The sequence below is a fragment of the Talpa occidentalis genome, unplaced genomic scaffold (assembly GCF_014898055.3).
Source record: "Talpa occidentalis isolate TD23 unplaced genomic scaffold, MPIMG_talOcc4v2.1 talOcc4.16, whole genome shotgun sequence".
Lineage (NCBI taxonomy): Eukaryota > Metazoa > Chordata > Mammalia > Eulipotyphla > Talpidae > Talpa > Talpa occidentalis.
Window position 1 is genome coordinate 65,136,456 of NW_023601653.1, and position 13,166 is coordinate 65,149,621.

The 13,166-nt window shown below is 35.9% G+C and overlaps 1 protein-coding gene across 1 annotated transcript; it reads left to right on the plus strand.

Annotated features, from left to right (window-relative positions):
• Positions 1-923: 923 nt before the first annotated feature.
• On the plus strand, positions 924-12,091 carry LOC119246997 (NKG2-A/NKG2-B type II integral membrane protein-like). Its single transcript, XM_037513224.2, has 7 exons — positions 924-1,005; positions 1,460-1,515; positions 2,238-2,389; positions 3,580-3,680; positions 4,052-4,143; positions 4,338-4,375; positions 11,996-12,091. The coding sequence occupies exons 1-7, from the start codon at positions 986-988 to the stop codon at positions 12,089-12,091; spliced, it is 555 nt and encodes a 184-aa protein (XP_037369121.2). The 5' UTR covers positions 924-985.
• The last annotated feature ends 1,075 nt before the right edge of the window (positions 12,092-13,166 follow it).

A 13,166-nucleotide genomic window follows, 5' to 3' on the forward strand; every position in this document is an offset into this window, starting at 1 on the left:
CCAATACTATTGTGTCAGCATGCAATATCTTTTTAAAGCTATCCTATCATGAAACATATGTTAAAGTTTCCTAGGAGTTTCTATTTTTAAATTTTCTCACTGAGGTAATATTTGTTTACATCATTGTCTGTATGTTGGAGTGATAGGATACGCCTCTGGTGATACCACCTTAGTGCTCTAGGACTTCAGACCAGACAGTGTGTTGTTCAACTGCAATATGAGTCTGTCACTCAACTCACGCTCCGCCCACAGTGATCTGGTCCTAGGCAACATTTATTAAGACTGAGAAGCATTTATCACAGAGCACAGATCCTGACTTTACAGAGCAGCAGCAATGAACAAGCAAAAAGTCACCTATGCAGAGCTGCAGCAGGCAGGGGTCTCAAAAAGACCTCAAGTGAAACCTAAAGAAAATAAAATCTCCACTACTGGAACGGAGCCGGGAGTAACCTACACAGAATTAAGTCTTCACAATGCTGCTCGGGATCCTCAGGAGAATGGCAAGTCCTATCACCTAAAAGGTAAAACATTGAGTAGACACACAGAACAACTGTTCTGGGAGATGCAGAGGGGAGGAGATCCACAAAGAATAGGGAATAAACTGACATGTTTTTCATTTGTGAGGCTGAAAATTTGGCATTGGGATATCGTGTTCTAGAGGGAGTCTGATGGCTATTTTTCCAGGTAGTGTTATAATTTGTAATTGTTGACAAGCAACAATTCATGGTTGTTTTGTTGACTAAAATAGGAATGGTATACTCTGGGGGAAAGATTCCAGTGGGAGAAGGAGGTCTGGGGTCCAAATTTACAAATGTGACTCCCTGTGCATGTAGATTTTGTTGTGTGTAAACTGAACAACTGTCTCCATCTGTCCTTTCTCAGTGTCTCCATTTCTCTCCCTGCAGGCTTAGCAGCACCTCCAGAGAAGTGCATTGCTGGGATCTTGGGACTCACCTGCCTTGTCTTGATATGCATTATTGTGCCCATGTGGGTTGACACCCGTAGGTAAATTTATGGAAGATTTTAATGGAACTTTTCACTTAATGATTGCCAGTGATTTAATTATTTCATAATATTAAGGAGTAGAACTATTTTGTTAATGTATTTGTTTAATTAAATGTTGCAAGGTTCATCTCACCTTCTCAAAAGTACAAATATACAGAATGATTGTTCAGATTACATTATGTAGATTCAGATTTCATGATTCAAATTCACACTTTAGAAGACTGAAAACTATGAAACAATTTTTGAAGTTTGGTAAATATATACTGTAAGAGATAGTGAAATTTGACTCTAAATTTTTGTGATGTTTTTTCCCAATCTTAATTATTTTATTAATTTTCAGGGAAAGTCAATCCTCTTTTATTACAGAAAGTCTTCAAAATACAACATTCTAACTTAGAAATATTATATTGATTAACACTCTTAATTTTTATAAGGATTATTTTATTTTTTCTAGATCTACTGAAGAACAAGAGAAGAATGATTCCTCCGCAGTAACAAACATCTGGAAAGGTACACAATGATTTCCAAAATTCTAATGTTAGCACAGTTTATATTATGTATATATGTTAGACTAGGTAATAATGGTAATAAATTTTCTCTTAGAACATACATTATAAAATCAAATAATACATATTCATGAATAAGGATAATAGGAGGGGTTCATCCTATCCAACAGCAGGAAGAAAATTAACTTAGTGGGTTCTGGACACAGAGATCCCTGTTCTAAAATTGTGAGTCAGGAGGGCACATCCTTGTGCCTGCAGTCTGCCCCTGTGGTGCCTGGATCCTCTCTGGCCCCAACTGGCAGTCAGATGGGGCCTGGGTTGCCAGGCATTTCAGCTCAGCTCTGACTAGGGGACAGCCCCTTCCCAGTTTCATACAGTCTAGATGGGTTCAAGAAAATTAACTTAGAACTTTCAAACCCATGTGGCCAGTTGGCTCAAGTCCTACTGCTATTATATGTATAAATAATGTTAATATTAAAAAATGACATTGTTTACTCTTTGTCAGGACATTTAGGTGGATATTTTTGTGTGACTTTGGTTCATATGGACACATAAATTATAGCATGAGAAGATGACCTTTCTCTGTGAGTGTGTGTTGTATGTGTCAGCCATGAGGTGTGTGTGTGTGTGTTATGTGCATGATTCTTCATATTTCTGCATGTATATGATATGTCTTATTCTATTAAACCAAATAGTTTTAGGTAATTACTCATAATTTCCCTTCAGCATGTCATTGTGGCCCTTGTCCAAAGGGGTGGTTTAAGTACTCCAACAACTGCTATTACTTTAGTGCTGAACAAAAAACCTGGAAGGAGAGCGTGATGGCCTGTCAGAGTAACAACTCTCAGCTGCTCTACATAGACACTGAGGAAGAAATGGTAAGAAATTGATTGTTCCAACCACATTATTGAAGACTTATTTCACTCAATTTTATATGTGTAGAACTCATAGATTTTTGGACAAATTTTTTTGTAGTTTATTTTAAAGTTTCTGTAATATTCCATTGTCTGATATTGAGGATTTTATAAAATCTTTGGTAAATGCATATTTAAAAACCCACTTCTTGGCTGGCTTTCTTAGAGAACCATTTTTCCCTATATATGTAATATATATATATATATATTATATTATATATATATATATAATGTGTGTGTGTGTGTGTGTGTGCATGTATGTGTGTGTGTTAAAGTTTGCTGTTTAATACACATCAAGAAAGACAAGCATATTGTGATCAGGCAGATTAGTCACCAAGTGAATGACAATTGTGTCTGCAGAGCAGATCCTGTGTAGAAGTCCCAGCCCCAGTGCACCCTAGACACCCTGTCTCTCTCTCTTCACTGCTGCTGTCTATTTAGCCACTGACTTGACTTTCAATTTCATAGATCTTTTCTCTTGTTTATGAACTGAAATGCAAACACTCCCCTATAATTCCTCAATAATTCCTCTGCATATTGCATTTATCTACTGTTTGCTATTTTTCACTGCAGAATTTTATCATATTACATTTTAAAATCCATTCTGCTTAATGTGTCAGGTGCCCAAAGTGAGTGTCATCTCAGAATAAAGAAACTTTCAGGGTTCAGTATTTTCAGTCATAGGAACCCCTTAGTTGTCCCATCTCCACCTTCCCAGCCCTGCTTTTGTGTTCCTCTGTGGTGGGAGGTTTAGTGTGTCCTGGCCGCTGACTCTTGTCACTGTCATGAGGCATCACTCTTTTCATGCTGCCTTGCTGTTGCTGCACAGGACCCCTCACCTCAGGGGAGTAATGGTTGCCCCGAGCCTCCTCCTTTTTGTAGGTTGATGGTGATGGGCCTCAGGCCTAAGTAAGATTTTCCTTATTCACATGACAAGAAGAATGAAGTTCCTAAGTATAAATGTTTAGGAGCTCATGTACTGGTGAGAGTTTTGGCTTCATGTCCACAGCTGTCAGCATACTATGTGAGATTAGAATCTGTCTCTTCCTTCTGAAAATGTAGAATAATTTGAAAGATCACATTACTTGTGTGTTTTTTTTTAATGAAGCCTTTCATCATTCCTATGTAAGTAAAAAATCTTTATGTTTGAATAGAAATTGATGAACTCCATATCAGTGTTTTCATGGATTGGAGTCTACCGTAACAGCAGCAATGAGCCATGGATATTAGTAAATGGGTCAACTTCCCATTTAGAGTAAGTTTTATTTAAATAATGTTATAGTACCATTAAAAAATGCGATTTTTTTCTTGATTTGCCCCAACATTATAGAACTTAAGAGAAGAAAGATATGAAAAGGATTACAAGAAGGATGTATTAGTGCTTTTGATTTAAATTATAGACATGAAGAATGATGCTGAATGCGAGTGGAATCTTGGGAATCTTGATAACTATTGAAGAAAGGGCAGCTCAGTTTGTCTAACTGATAACTCTTACAAATATTCTATAGAAATTGTCTTCATTCACTTTCAAAATATGCTTGTATCGCAATGAAGAGCGATGTTATTGTTTCTTGGTTTGCCCCAACATTACATAACAACAGAATTATGCCCTTTTCTTCATTACAGGATAAGAAAACCAGCATCTTCTAACTACCACTGTGTTATGCTACAATCTAAATATTATGCAGATAATTGTGAAGTTCTAAAGACGTATTATTGTAAGCATACGATTTAAATTAAAATAAAAAATCTAAGTTTGTATTTGTTTGCATAATTTTCCATTCAAGAAATAATTCTTATTATTCATAATATTTTTTTGTTCTAATGGCATTTTTTCAAAATAATTATTGAAATACACTATGTTCAGCCAGAGTACAGATAGCATTACTTTAGTGCCTGACCTTTTTTGCAGTGTTCAACCTTCAAAAAGATCATTTGTGGGCCTCCCTGGTGGCACAGGGCTTAAAAACAATGCTATCAAGCTATCACCAGCCACTGCAGTGTGAGTTGGATCCCCACGGACCAGGGAAAAATCCGCATGGCACAGCAGACCTTTCCTGTCGTGCTCGTTGCTCCCCTTAGCAGTGCATTTCACTAGATCTGCCTGTTCTGCTCCCCACTCCATCTCTGGTGAATCCCCTCACCTCCTGCAACTCTGGCCTACACCCCAGTTCTTTCATGCATAAATAAATCTTTAAAAAAATCATTTGTTGTGCGAGTCCAGTTATAAATGATGGCAAATTCACTTTCATATAGCATGTGGATTGGGGGTTGCCGGGGTCTGAGGGGAGGTGGAATGAGAAACTGGCCACTGATTAGTTCTCTGTTTCTTTTTGAAGTGATGGAACTTTTTTAGTGCTAAGTATAGTGATGTTTGCAAACTCTGAACATGTTAAATGTCTTTGATTTATTCACTTTACATGGCTCAATTTTATGCTTTATAAATTATATCTCAATAAAGTTGTTTTTAGAAAAATCTGTGATGACATTCGAGAGCATTTAATATTTAAAGTAATTTGGAGTTTAGTCATTTTTACCATATTTATTTTTTCAATCTACATCAACCTTAATCCTTCCTTAAATTTGAATTTTTTCTCATTATGCCTTGTTTTTACAAAAGACATAGAGAAACAATGTTATTACGCTTTAGTAAATGCACTTTATATGCAAAGGTTTGGAATATCTGTTAGCAATTTTTGGTGTTGTAAAAAGCAATACAGGGCCTCCCCGGTGGCTCAGCAGTTGAGCGCTGGGTTGTGAAGCTGTCCCCAGTGCCTGCAACGCCGGTTCGATCCCTGGCCACTGGGTGAGGGTCCCACATGGCATGCCGACCTCAGCAGTGTAATTCATCAGTCTGCCTGCTCTGCCTCCCGCTCTGGCTCTGGTGAATTCTCTTACCCTCCTGCACTTATGACTGTACCCAGTGCTTGTATCAATAAATAAATAAATAAATCTTTAAAAAAAAAAATAGAACTGAAGTTGGTATTGAATATATATGCAATGATTTTGCTGACATTATATATTTATTCTATAAATCAATATATGACTCTAATATAAGAATATATGAATTATGAATTTTGATTTGAATATTTATTTCTTATAAATAATCACACTTTTTTTCTTCTTTCCAAGTGTAATTACTTTTCTAATTGGCTTTTTATAGACCAGAGTTTTATTTCCATTATTGAATAGTAGTTACCATGATTGATCTCTATGTATTCCCATTTTAGGGAAAAATATTTCAATATTCATTCTTATATATGAAGTTTATTGTTATTTTTCGTCATCACTATCCAATTCATGTCATGCCATCACATTCTCATTTTTGATATTATGTTTTTATTTGTTTTGCATCAATTGAAATGAGAAATGTTTCTTTGTAAAACGTTTATGAAGTAGGGCTTCCCCGGTGGAGCAGCGGTTGAGCGCTGGGTTGCGAAGCTGCCCGTGGCCTCTGCAGCGCCGGTTCGATCCCCGGCTGCTCCCCGGCCACCGTAGGAGGGTCCCACATGGTGCGCAGACCTCTCCTGCCGCCCGCTGCTCCCCTCAGCAGTGTACCTTGGTCCTTCTGCCTGCTCTGCTCCCTGCTCTGGCTCTGGTGAATTCTCTCACCCTCCAGTGCTTCTGACTGTACCCAGTGCTTGTATAAACAAACAAACAAACAAATAAATAAATAAATAAATAAATAAATAAAAACATGCCTCTTTAAAAAAAAATGTTTATGAAGTAAATTATCTTTATTTCTTTCAAGTATCTAGATTATCTTACATTTTTGCAATAAAACTATAGCAATCATTCTGTGTGTTCTTTATCCATGTGTATGTATATGTATTTAAAGATTTATTTATTTATTTATACAGGCACTGTGTACATTCAGAAGCACAGGAGGGTGAGAGAATTCACCAGAGCCAGAGAGGGGAGCAGAACAGGCAGACGGACAAAATACACTACTGAAGGGAGCAGCGGGCGGCAGAAGAGGTCTGCGTGCCATGTGGGACCCTCACCTGGCAGCCGGGGATCGAATGGGCACTGCAGAGGCTGAAGGCAGCTTCTCAACCCAGCACTCAACCACTGAGTCACCGGGGAGGCCCCTATCCATGTATATATTTGATTTAGATCAGCACATTTTTCTTTCTTATTCACAAAAAGTTTAGATTAAGTTTTAATTCACAGCTATACATTAGACAGTTTTTGAATCAAGGCTACATTAGTAAGAATTACTGTTTTTCTACTACCTGGAATACACTAGTATTTAAGTGTTATTGCACTGCCGATGTCATCTGATCATGTAAACCTGTTTTAGGGAAGTTTTATGTTAAAACTCAGTAGCTCTAAAATACGCAGTGTCTTCAGGTAAAAGTATTTGCTGTACAACTTTTTGGTATTTACATTTTTTACAAACTTTCTGTTTCATATAGGCATAAAATATATTCATAATATTGGCTTATTGTCTGGTATACCTATTAAAAGCCATAATGGGGGAGCTTCTTCATGTTGCAGGGGGTTAGTCTCAGTTCTGTCAGACAATCCCCAGCCACTACAGATGAGTTAGATCCCAGGCCAAGGGGCAAACCCACTTGACTGTTCCTTCACTCAGCAGTGTATTTCAGTGGTCTGACTTTTCTGCTCCTCTCTTTGTCTCTGGTAATCCTCTTATCCGGGCACCTCTAGCCAAGAGCCCTTTATTTGTATGCATAAATAAATAAAATAAATCTTTCAAGAAAAACAAAAATCATAATGGTTTCTCACGCATAACCTAGGTACAAAAGACTTAAGTTCTCAATTGTTTTCTTCAAAAGTGTAATTGTTGTTATTTTTTACAATGAGAATACAAGTGCTTTGTTCATGTTCCTTAACAGTTTTGTTCTTTATCATTTGTTAGTGTTATTTATTTTTTCTTCTATTGTTTTAGACAAATTTTACTTATTTTTTGCTTTGCCATTTTCAGTTTCTTGGATGTATGATCACATTTCTGCTCTTTCAATTTTAGTGATATATATGCATTTAAGGCAATTTAAATCCAAAGATAGAACATTACTTTCATATTTTCCTTTGAATTCATATGATGTTGTGACATATATTTTGATCATCTCTTTGACTCATAAAATGAATAGACATCACTGTATTCAAAATCATACAGGGATTTCATTTTTTATGGTTACTTCTATTTTAGGTAAACTCTCTTATAGAATTTTCTTTGAGGCTAGAATGTTTTACGTTTCTTTTAATAATGACTACCGTGACTTTGTACTTTAAAAACCTACTTTTTCTGAACCCCAAATTTTGGTTAAATGATATTTTAAAAAAATCAACTCCTTTTCCCCCATAACTGTTAGGGTTGGACTATTGTCATATTTACAACAAATATTCCTATGAAGTATAGACATTTTGTAAATAATCACTCGTGTTGATTATGTTATGATTATAACATGGATTAATAAAAAGTATAATAAGAAATTAGTTAATATTTTCAATCAGGGAATGGTGATATAATTCAATAGTTTGGAAAAAGTTATCATGTCAAGAGACAAATTTTTATCAGTGGAAATCTAAACAACTGTTACAAATTGCCTCCCCAGTGGCGCAGCGGTTGAGCGCTGGGGCGCTGGGTTGTGAAGCTGCCCGCAGCCTCTGCAGCGCTGGTTCGATCCCCTGGCGCGCAGACCTCTCCTGCCACCCGCTGCTCCCCTCAGCAGTGTATTTCGTCAGTCTGCCTGATCTTCTCCCCACTCTGGCTCTGGTGAATTCTCTCACCCTCCCGCGCTTCTGTCTGTACCCAGTGCTTGCATAAATAATAAATAAATAAATCTTAAAGAAAAAAAAAAACAACTTTTACAAATTGCAAAACTGGCTGCAGAGAAATAGAGAAGAAAAGCTTGGGAGCTGGTGATCAAGGGGATATTGTAATACAGTTGAAAATGTAATTCTTCAGAAAATTTGTGATATCTTGTTTAAAACATAATTAATAACATCTTATTTAATATATATTAGTTAGGGGATTATGGTTTTAGAATGTTTCCATAAAATAGAATTGACATATGAGAGTATAGGAAAACAATATGTGATGCCAAGACTCAGCAACCTTGTCTACCAGTGAAACATCCAATAGACAATTAACTAAAGTTTTTGTGTTTGTGGTTTACATGGAAGCAATTTGAAAGCAAATATTGTTAAGTTTTTTGTCCCCTCATATCTTTTAGAATGGGAACACAATTTCTTAGAGACATTTGTCAATGGACAAACTAAATGACATAGTACAAGTTCAGTCTCCTCTGCTCTGGAGGTGTGTGATGAGAAACTGCCTTCACAATAGCTAGGATTTCCTGTTCAAGGTTTAAGTGACACTTTGACAAGAAATTTACTTTTTTCCAGTGTGGCTTTACTTTGCACCTTCAAAGGAGAGTCTGTGTAAACCACAGATGTTGTTTGTTTGTTTCCAAGAGTAGCCAGGTCTCCCACTAGAGGATACTCCATTCTTTGGCCAAGAGAAGGTATGTGTTCCTACTCTCCTGTCTTTCTACCAGCTCACTTCACAGATCACGCATGCAGTATATGATGCAACAGTTGCTATGCAATCGAATTACAGAGAACTTTGGTATATTTATTAAATAATTCAGGGTGGGAAAATAAAATAAAAATGAAACATAGATTATCTTAAATATTCAAGTGCTTTACTGTGGAGAATTACTCAAGTGCATAAATACAAGGATAATTGGGTTTTAAATCAATACAGTGTTATTTGAAATCCCATGAGCATTGTGACACAAACAGTTTATTTTGGAGTTTGATCTAAACATAGCCAAAAATATACTAAACAGTGATATAGAGACTCCTGTGTAAGGAACTCTGTTATATGGTCTAACTGATATGAATCAGAAATAACTATGTCAGTTTGTCAGAACAATAATTAAAATAACTTACTTTGAGAGCTTATAAAAGGCAGGTTGAATGTTAGGGGTTTTACATGTATATCTTATATGTTTTTATTCCAGTTTTAGATTTGTAAGCAAAATTAGTACACTCTATGTAACTTTTGTAGGTTTTAAAGCCAGAATAATTTCAGATTCCATTCTGTGCGGACCTCAATTATTCAAGTATCAAATTGCATTATCTGATTTATTACAATCAAAATCCTTTTGGAAATTTGAGCCAACAGTTGACCCTTAAAAGATTTTTATCTTTTTTTTTTTGCTTTTATATCTTTTCCATTCACTCATTTACCAACTTCTTATATGAAATAAATGACATTTCACAATCTTTGAATTGTCAATATTGTTTAGGATTTCAAGAAGTTAATGTCACATATTCTATATAGTAATCTTCCTGAAATTTTTAATTATTTCATAGAATCTTACAATATTTTGAGAAAAAATATCATATTTTAATCTTTAGTTCCTTTTAATAATAAATGTTATTCACAATATAAATGTAATTTAGAGTTGGGAATTAATATATATTTAACACAACTGTTACACACTATAGAATATCAGTTAAATTATTAATAGATATAAAAATTGCAAAAGCATATAGTTTTCTAATATAGCACTTTAAGACAGTTATTCTGATAGTTTCAAAATATTTTGTACAATGATGATTTTAAATTAGTGTGGATGTTACTATTTGTGGACTTCATGTCATTGATATTTGGTCTTCAGGTCCCCCAAGCATTAGAAATGTGTGAAAAATAAAATATAATTTTAGCTCTAAGGAAATTTTAATCTGATCGCCCATTATTCAACTGCAATATGAGTTTATAACTCTACATGCTCTGCCCACATGACTACTCTAGGGACCTGGTCATCAGGCTCATCATTTAGTAAGACTTGCCTGCAGCTATCAGAGAGCTCCGTCCTGACACCGCTTAGCTGCAAGGATGAATGACCAAACAGAGAGCTACCCAGAAGTGAATCTGGACCCAAGAGGAGAGCAAATGAAAGGTAAGGGCACATAAAGCTCCACTTCATCAACAGAATAGCTAACAACCTCTGTGGAATGACATCTTCAAAATACTTCTCAGCATCTTAAAGGTAGTGACAAGTACTATGTATGCAAAGATAAAACATTTAATAGACAAGCATGTAACTGTTCTGGGCTGTAGGATTGGGGTGGTGCTATGTGGCAAAAGTGGGGGATAAGCTCACAGAGCTTTCCCCTATGAGAGTTGGAACTTGAAATATGACTATGTCATTCTAATCTGAAATGTGAGCATGAATTTTGATCCTGTATTGTTGGAAGTTGGAGTCTTTGACAATATCTCATAGAGCATTATGTTTACTGAAAACATAGCATATATTCTGAGGCAAGATTACAATGGGAGATGTGGATTTAGGATCCAACATTCCATATGTGACTCCTTATGCAGGCGGGTTTTCATGTTTGTAAACTGTCAACATTTGTCTCCGTTTTTTTCTCAGTGTTTCCATTTCTCTCCCTGCAGACTCACCATTACCTCCAGAGCAGATTTCTGAGGTCCTGGGGATCGTCTGCCTGGTCTTGGTGTCCACTATAGTAAAAATCATAGTTCTTACTCCTGGTGAGAAAATTGTGAAAGATGATAAGTGATGAAGTTTACACTTGATGGTTATCAGTGCTCTAGAAAGTTCAGACATTAAGGAGAACATTCATTTTTAATGTATGATTTTAATGAAGTGTTGAATGCTTGTTCTGAATTTGTCGAAGTGTAAACATGCAGAATGATTATGGAGAGTATTTTGTAGATTCATATAGTATGATTCAAGGACATGCTTTAGGAAACTGAAAGAGCAAACTGACAACCAGGATTCATTTTTGAAAATCAGTAACCACATACTATAGGAAAAGGTGAAATATGACTCTAAATTTTTTTGATATTTTCCCCTAAAGCTTTAATCTTTTAGCAATTTTTTTCAGAAACTCAACTTTATTATATATTATTACTATAATCCTACCAGCATACAACATTTCTAACTTATAAATATTATACTGATTATTATTTACTTAGAACTCTATTAAAATTATAAGGATCATTTTATTTTTTAGCTGCTACTGAAGATCCAGAGAAGAATGATTTCTCCACAGTAACAAATAGCATGAAAGGTACACAATGATTTCCAAAATTCTGATGTTATCACAGTTTATATTATGTATATATGTTAGACTATGTAATAATGGAACACAATTTCTGGTAAAAATACACTATGAAATCAAATAATAAATGTCCATGAATAATGATAATAGGAGGGGTTCATCATATTCAACAATAGGAAGAAAATTCACTTAAAACCCCACCCATGTGGCCAATTGGCTCATGTCCTGCTGCTATTATATGTATAAACAATTTTACTACTAAAAAATGACTTTATTTACTCTTTGTCAGGACAGTGGGTATTTTTTGTGTGAGATTGGATCATATGGACACATAAATTATAGCATGAGAAGCTGACCTTTCTCTGTGAGTTTGTGTTGTGTGTGCCAGCTGTGAGGTGTGTGCATGTGTTATGTACATGATTGCTCATATCTCAGCATGTATATGATATGTCTCATTTTATTAACACAGACAGTTTTAGGTAATAATTCATAATCTTTCTTCAGCATATCATTGCGGCCCTTGTCCAAAGGGGTGGTTTTCGTACTCCAACAACTGCTATTACTCTAGTGCTGAACAAAAAACCTGGAAGGAAAGCGTGACAGCCTGTCAGAGTAAGAAGTCTCAGCTGCTCTACATAGACACTGAGGAAGAAATGGTAAGAAATTCAGTGTCCCAACCACTTTATTGAAGACTTATTTCACTCAATTTTGTATTTGTAGAACTCATAGATTTTTGGACAAATTTGTAGTTTATTTTAAAGCTTGTATAACATTCCATTGTCTGATATTGAGGATTTTATAAAATCTTTGACTGGTTAATGCACATTTAAAAACCCAATTATTGGCTTACTTAGAGAACCATTTTTCATATATATATTTTTTTTCACACATACCTATATGACAACTATGAATTTATATAATGTGTGTATATATGTATTAAATAAAGACTGCTGTTTAATCCATATCAAGAAAGGCGAGCATATTGTGATCAGGAAGATTAATCACCAAGTGCAAGAAAATTGTGTCTGCAGAGTAGATCCTCAGTAGAAGTGCCAGCCCCCAGCACACCCCAGACATGCTTTCTGCTCTCTCTTCACTCCTGCTCTGTTTATTTAGCCACTGACTTGACTTTCAATTTCATAGATTTTTTTTCTTGTTTATGAAATGAAATGCAAACATATGGTATATACTTTGTCCCCATCATGTTACTCCCTTATAAGTCCTCAGTAATTCCTCTGCATATTGCATTTATCTTCTGTTTGCTAACTTTCACTGCAGAATTTTATCATATTACATTTTAAAATCCATTCTGTTTAATGTGTCAGGTGCCCAAAGTGAGTGGCATCTGCTCAGAGATAAAGAAACTTCTAGGGTTCAGTATTTTCAGTCATAGAGCCCCACAAGTTGTCCCATCTCCACCTTCCCAGCCCTGCTTTTGTGTTCCTCTGTGGTGGGAGGTGAAGCGTGTCCCTGGCTGCTGACTGTTGTCACTGTCCTGAGGCATCGCCATTGTCAGGCTGCCCTGCTGTTGCTGCACAGGACCCTCACCTCAGGGGGGAAGAGCTGCCCCTAGACTCCTCCTGTTGTAGGTTGGTGGTGACGGGCTTCAGCCTAAGTAAGATTTTCCTTATTCACATGTTCACATGACAAGAATAATGAAGTTCCTAAGTATAAA

What these genes read in the sequence shown, in the direction of transcription:
- LOC119246997 (XM_037513224.2), top strand. Translation starts at nt 986, where the DNA reads ATGTGGGTTGACACCCGTAG. An exon ending in ATGTGGGTTGACACCCGTAG is followed by an intron (nt 1,006 to 1,459) that starts GTAAATTTATGG and finishes TATTTTTTCTAG; the next exon opens with ATCTACTGAAGAACAAGAGA. An exon ending in AGTAACAAACATCTGGAAAG is followed by an intron (nt 1,516 to 2,237) that starts GTACACAATGAT and finishes ATTTCCCTTCAG; the next exon opens with CATGTCATTGTGGCCCTTGT.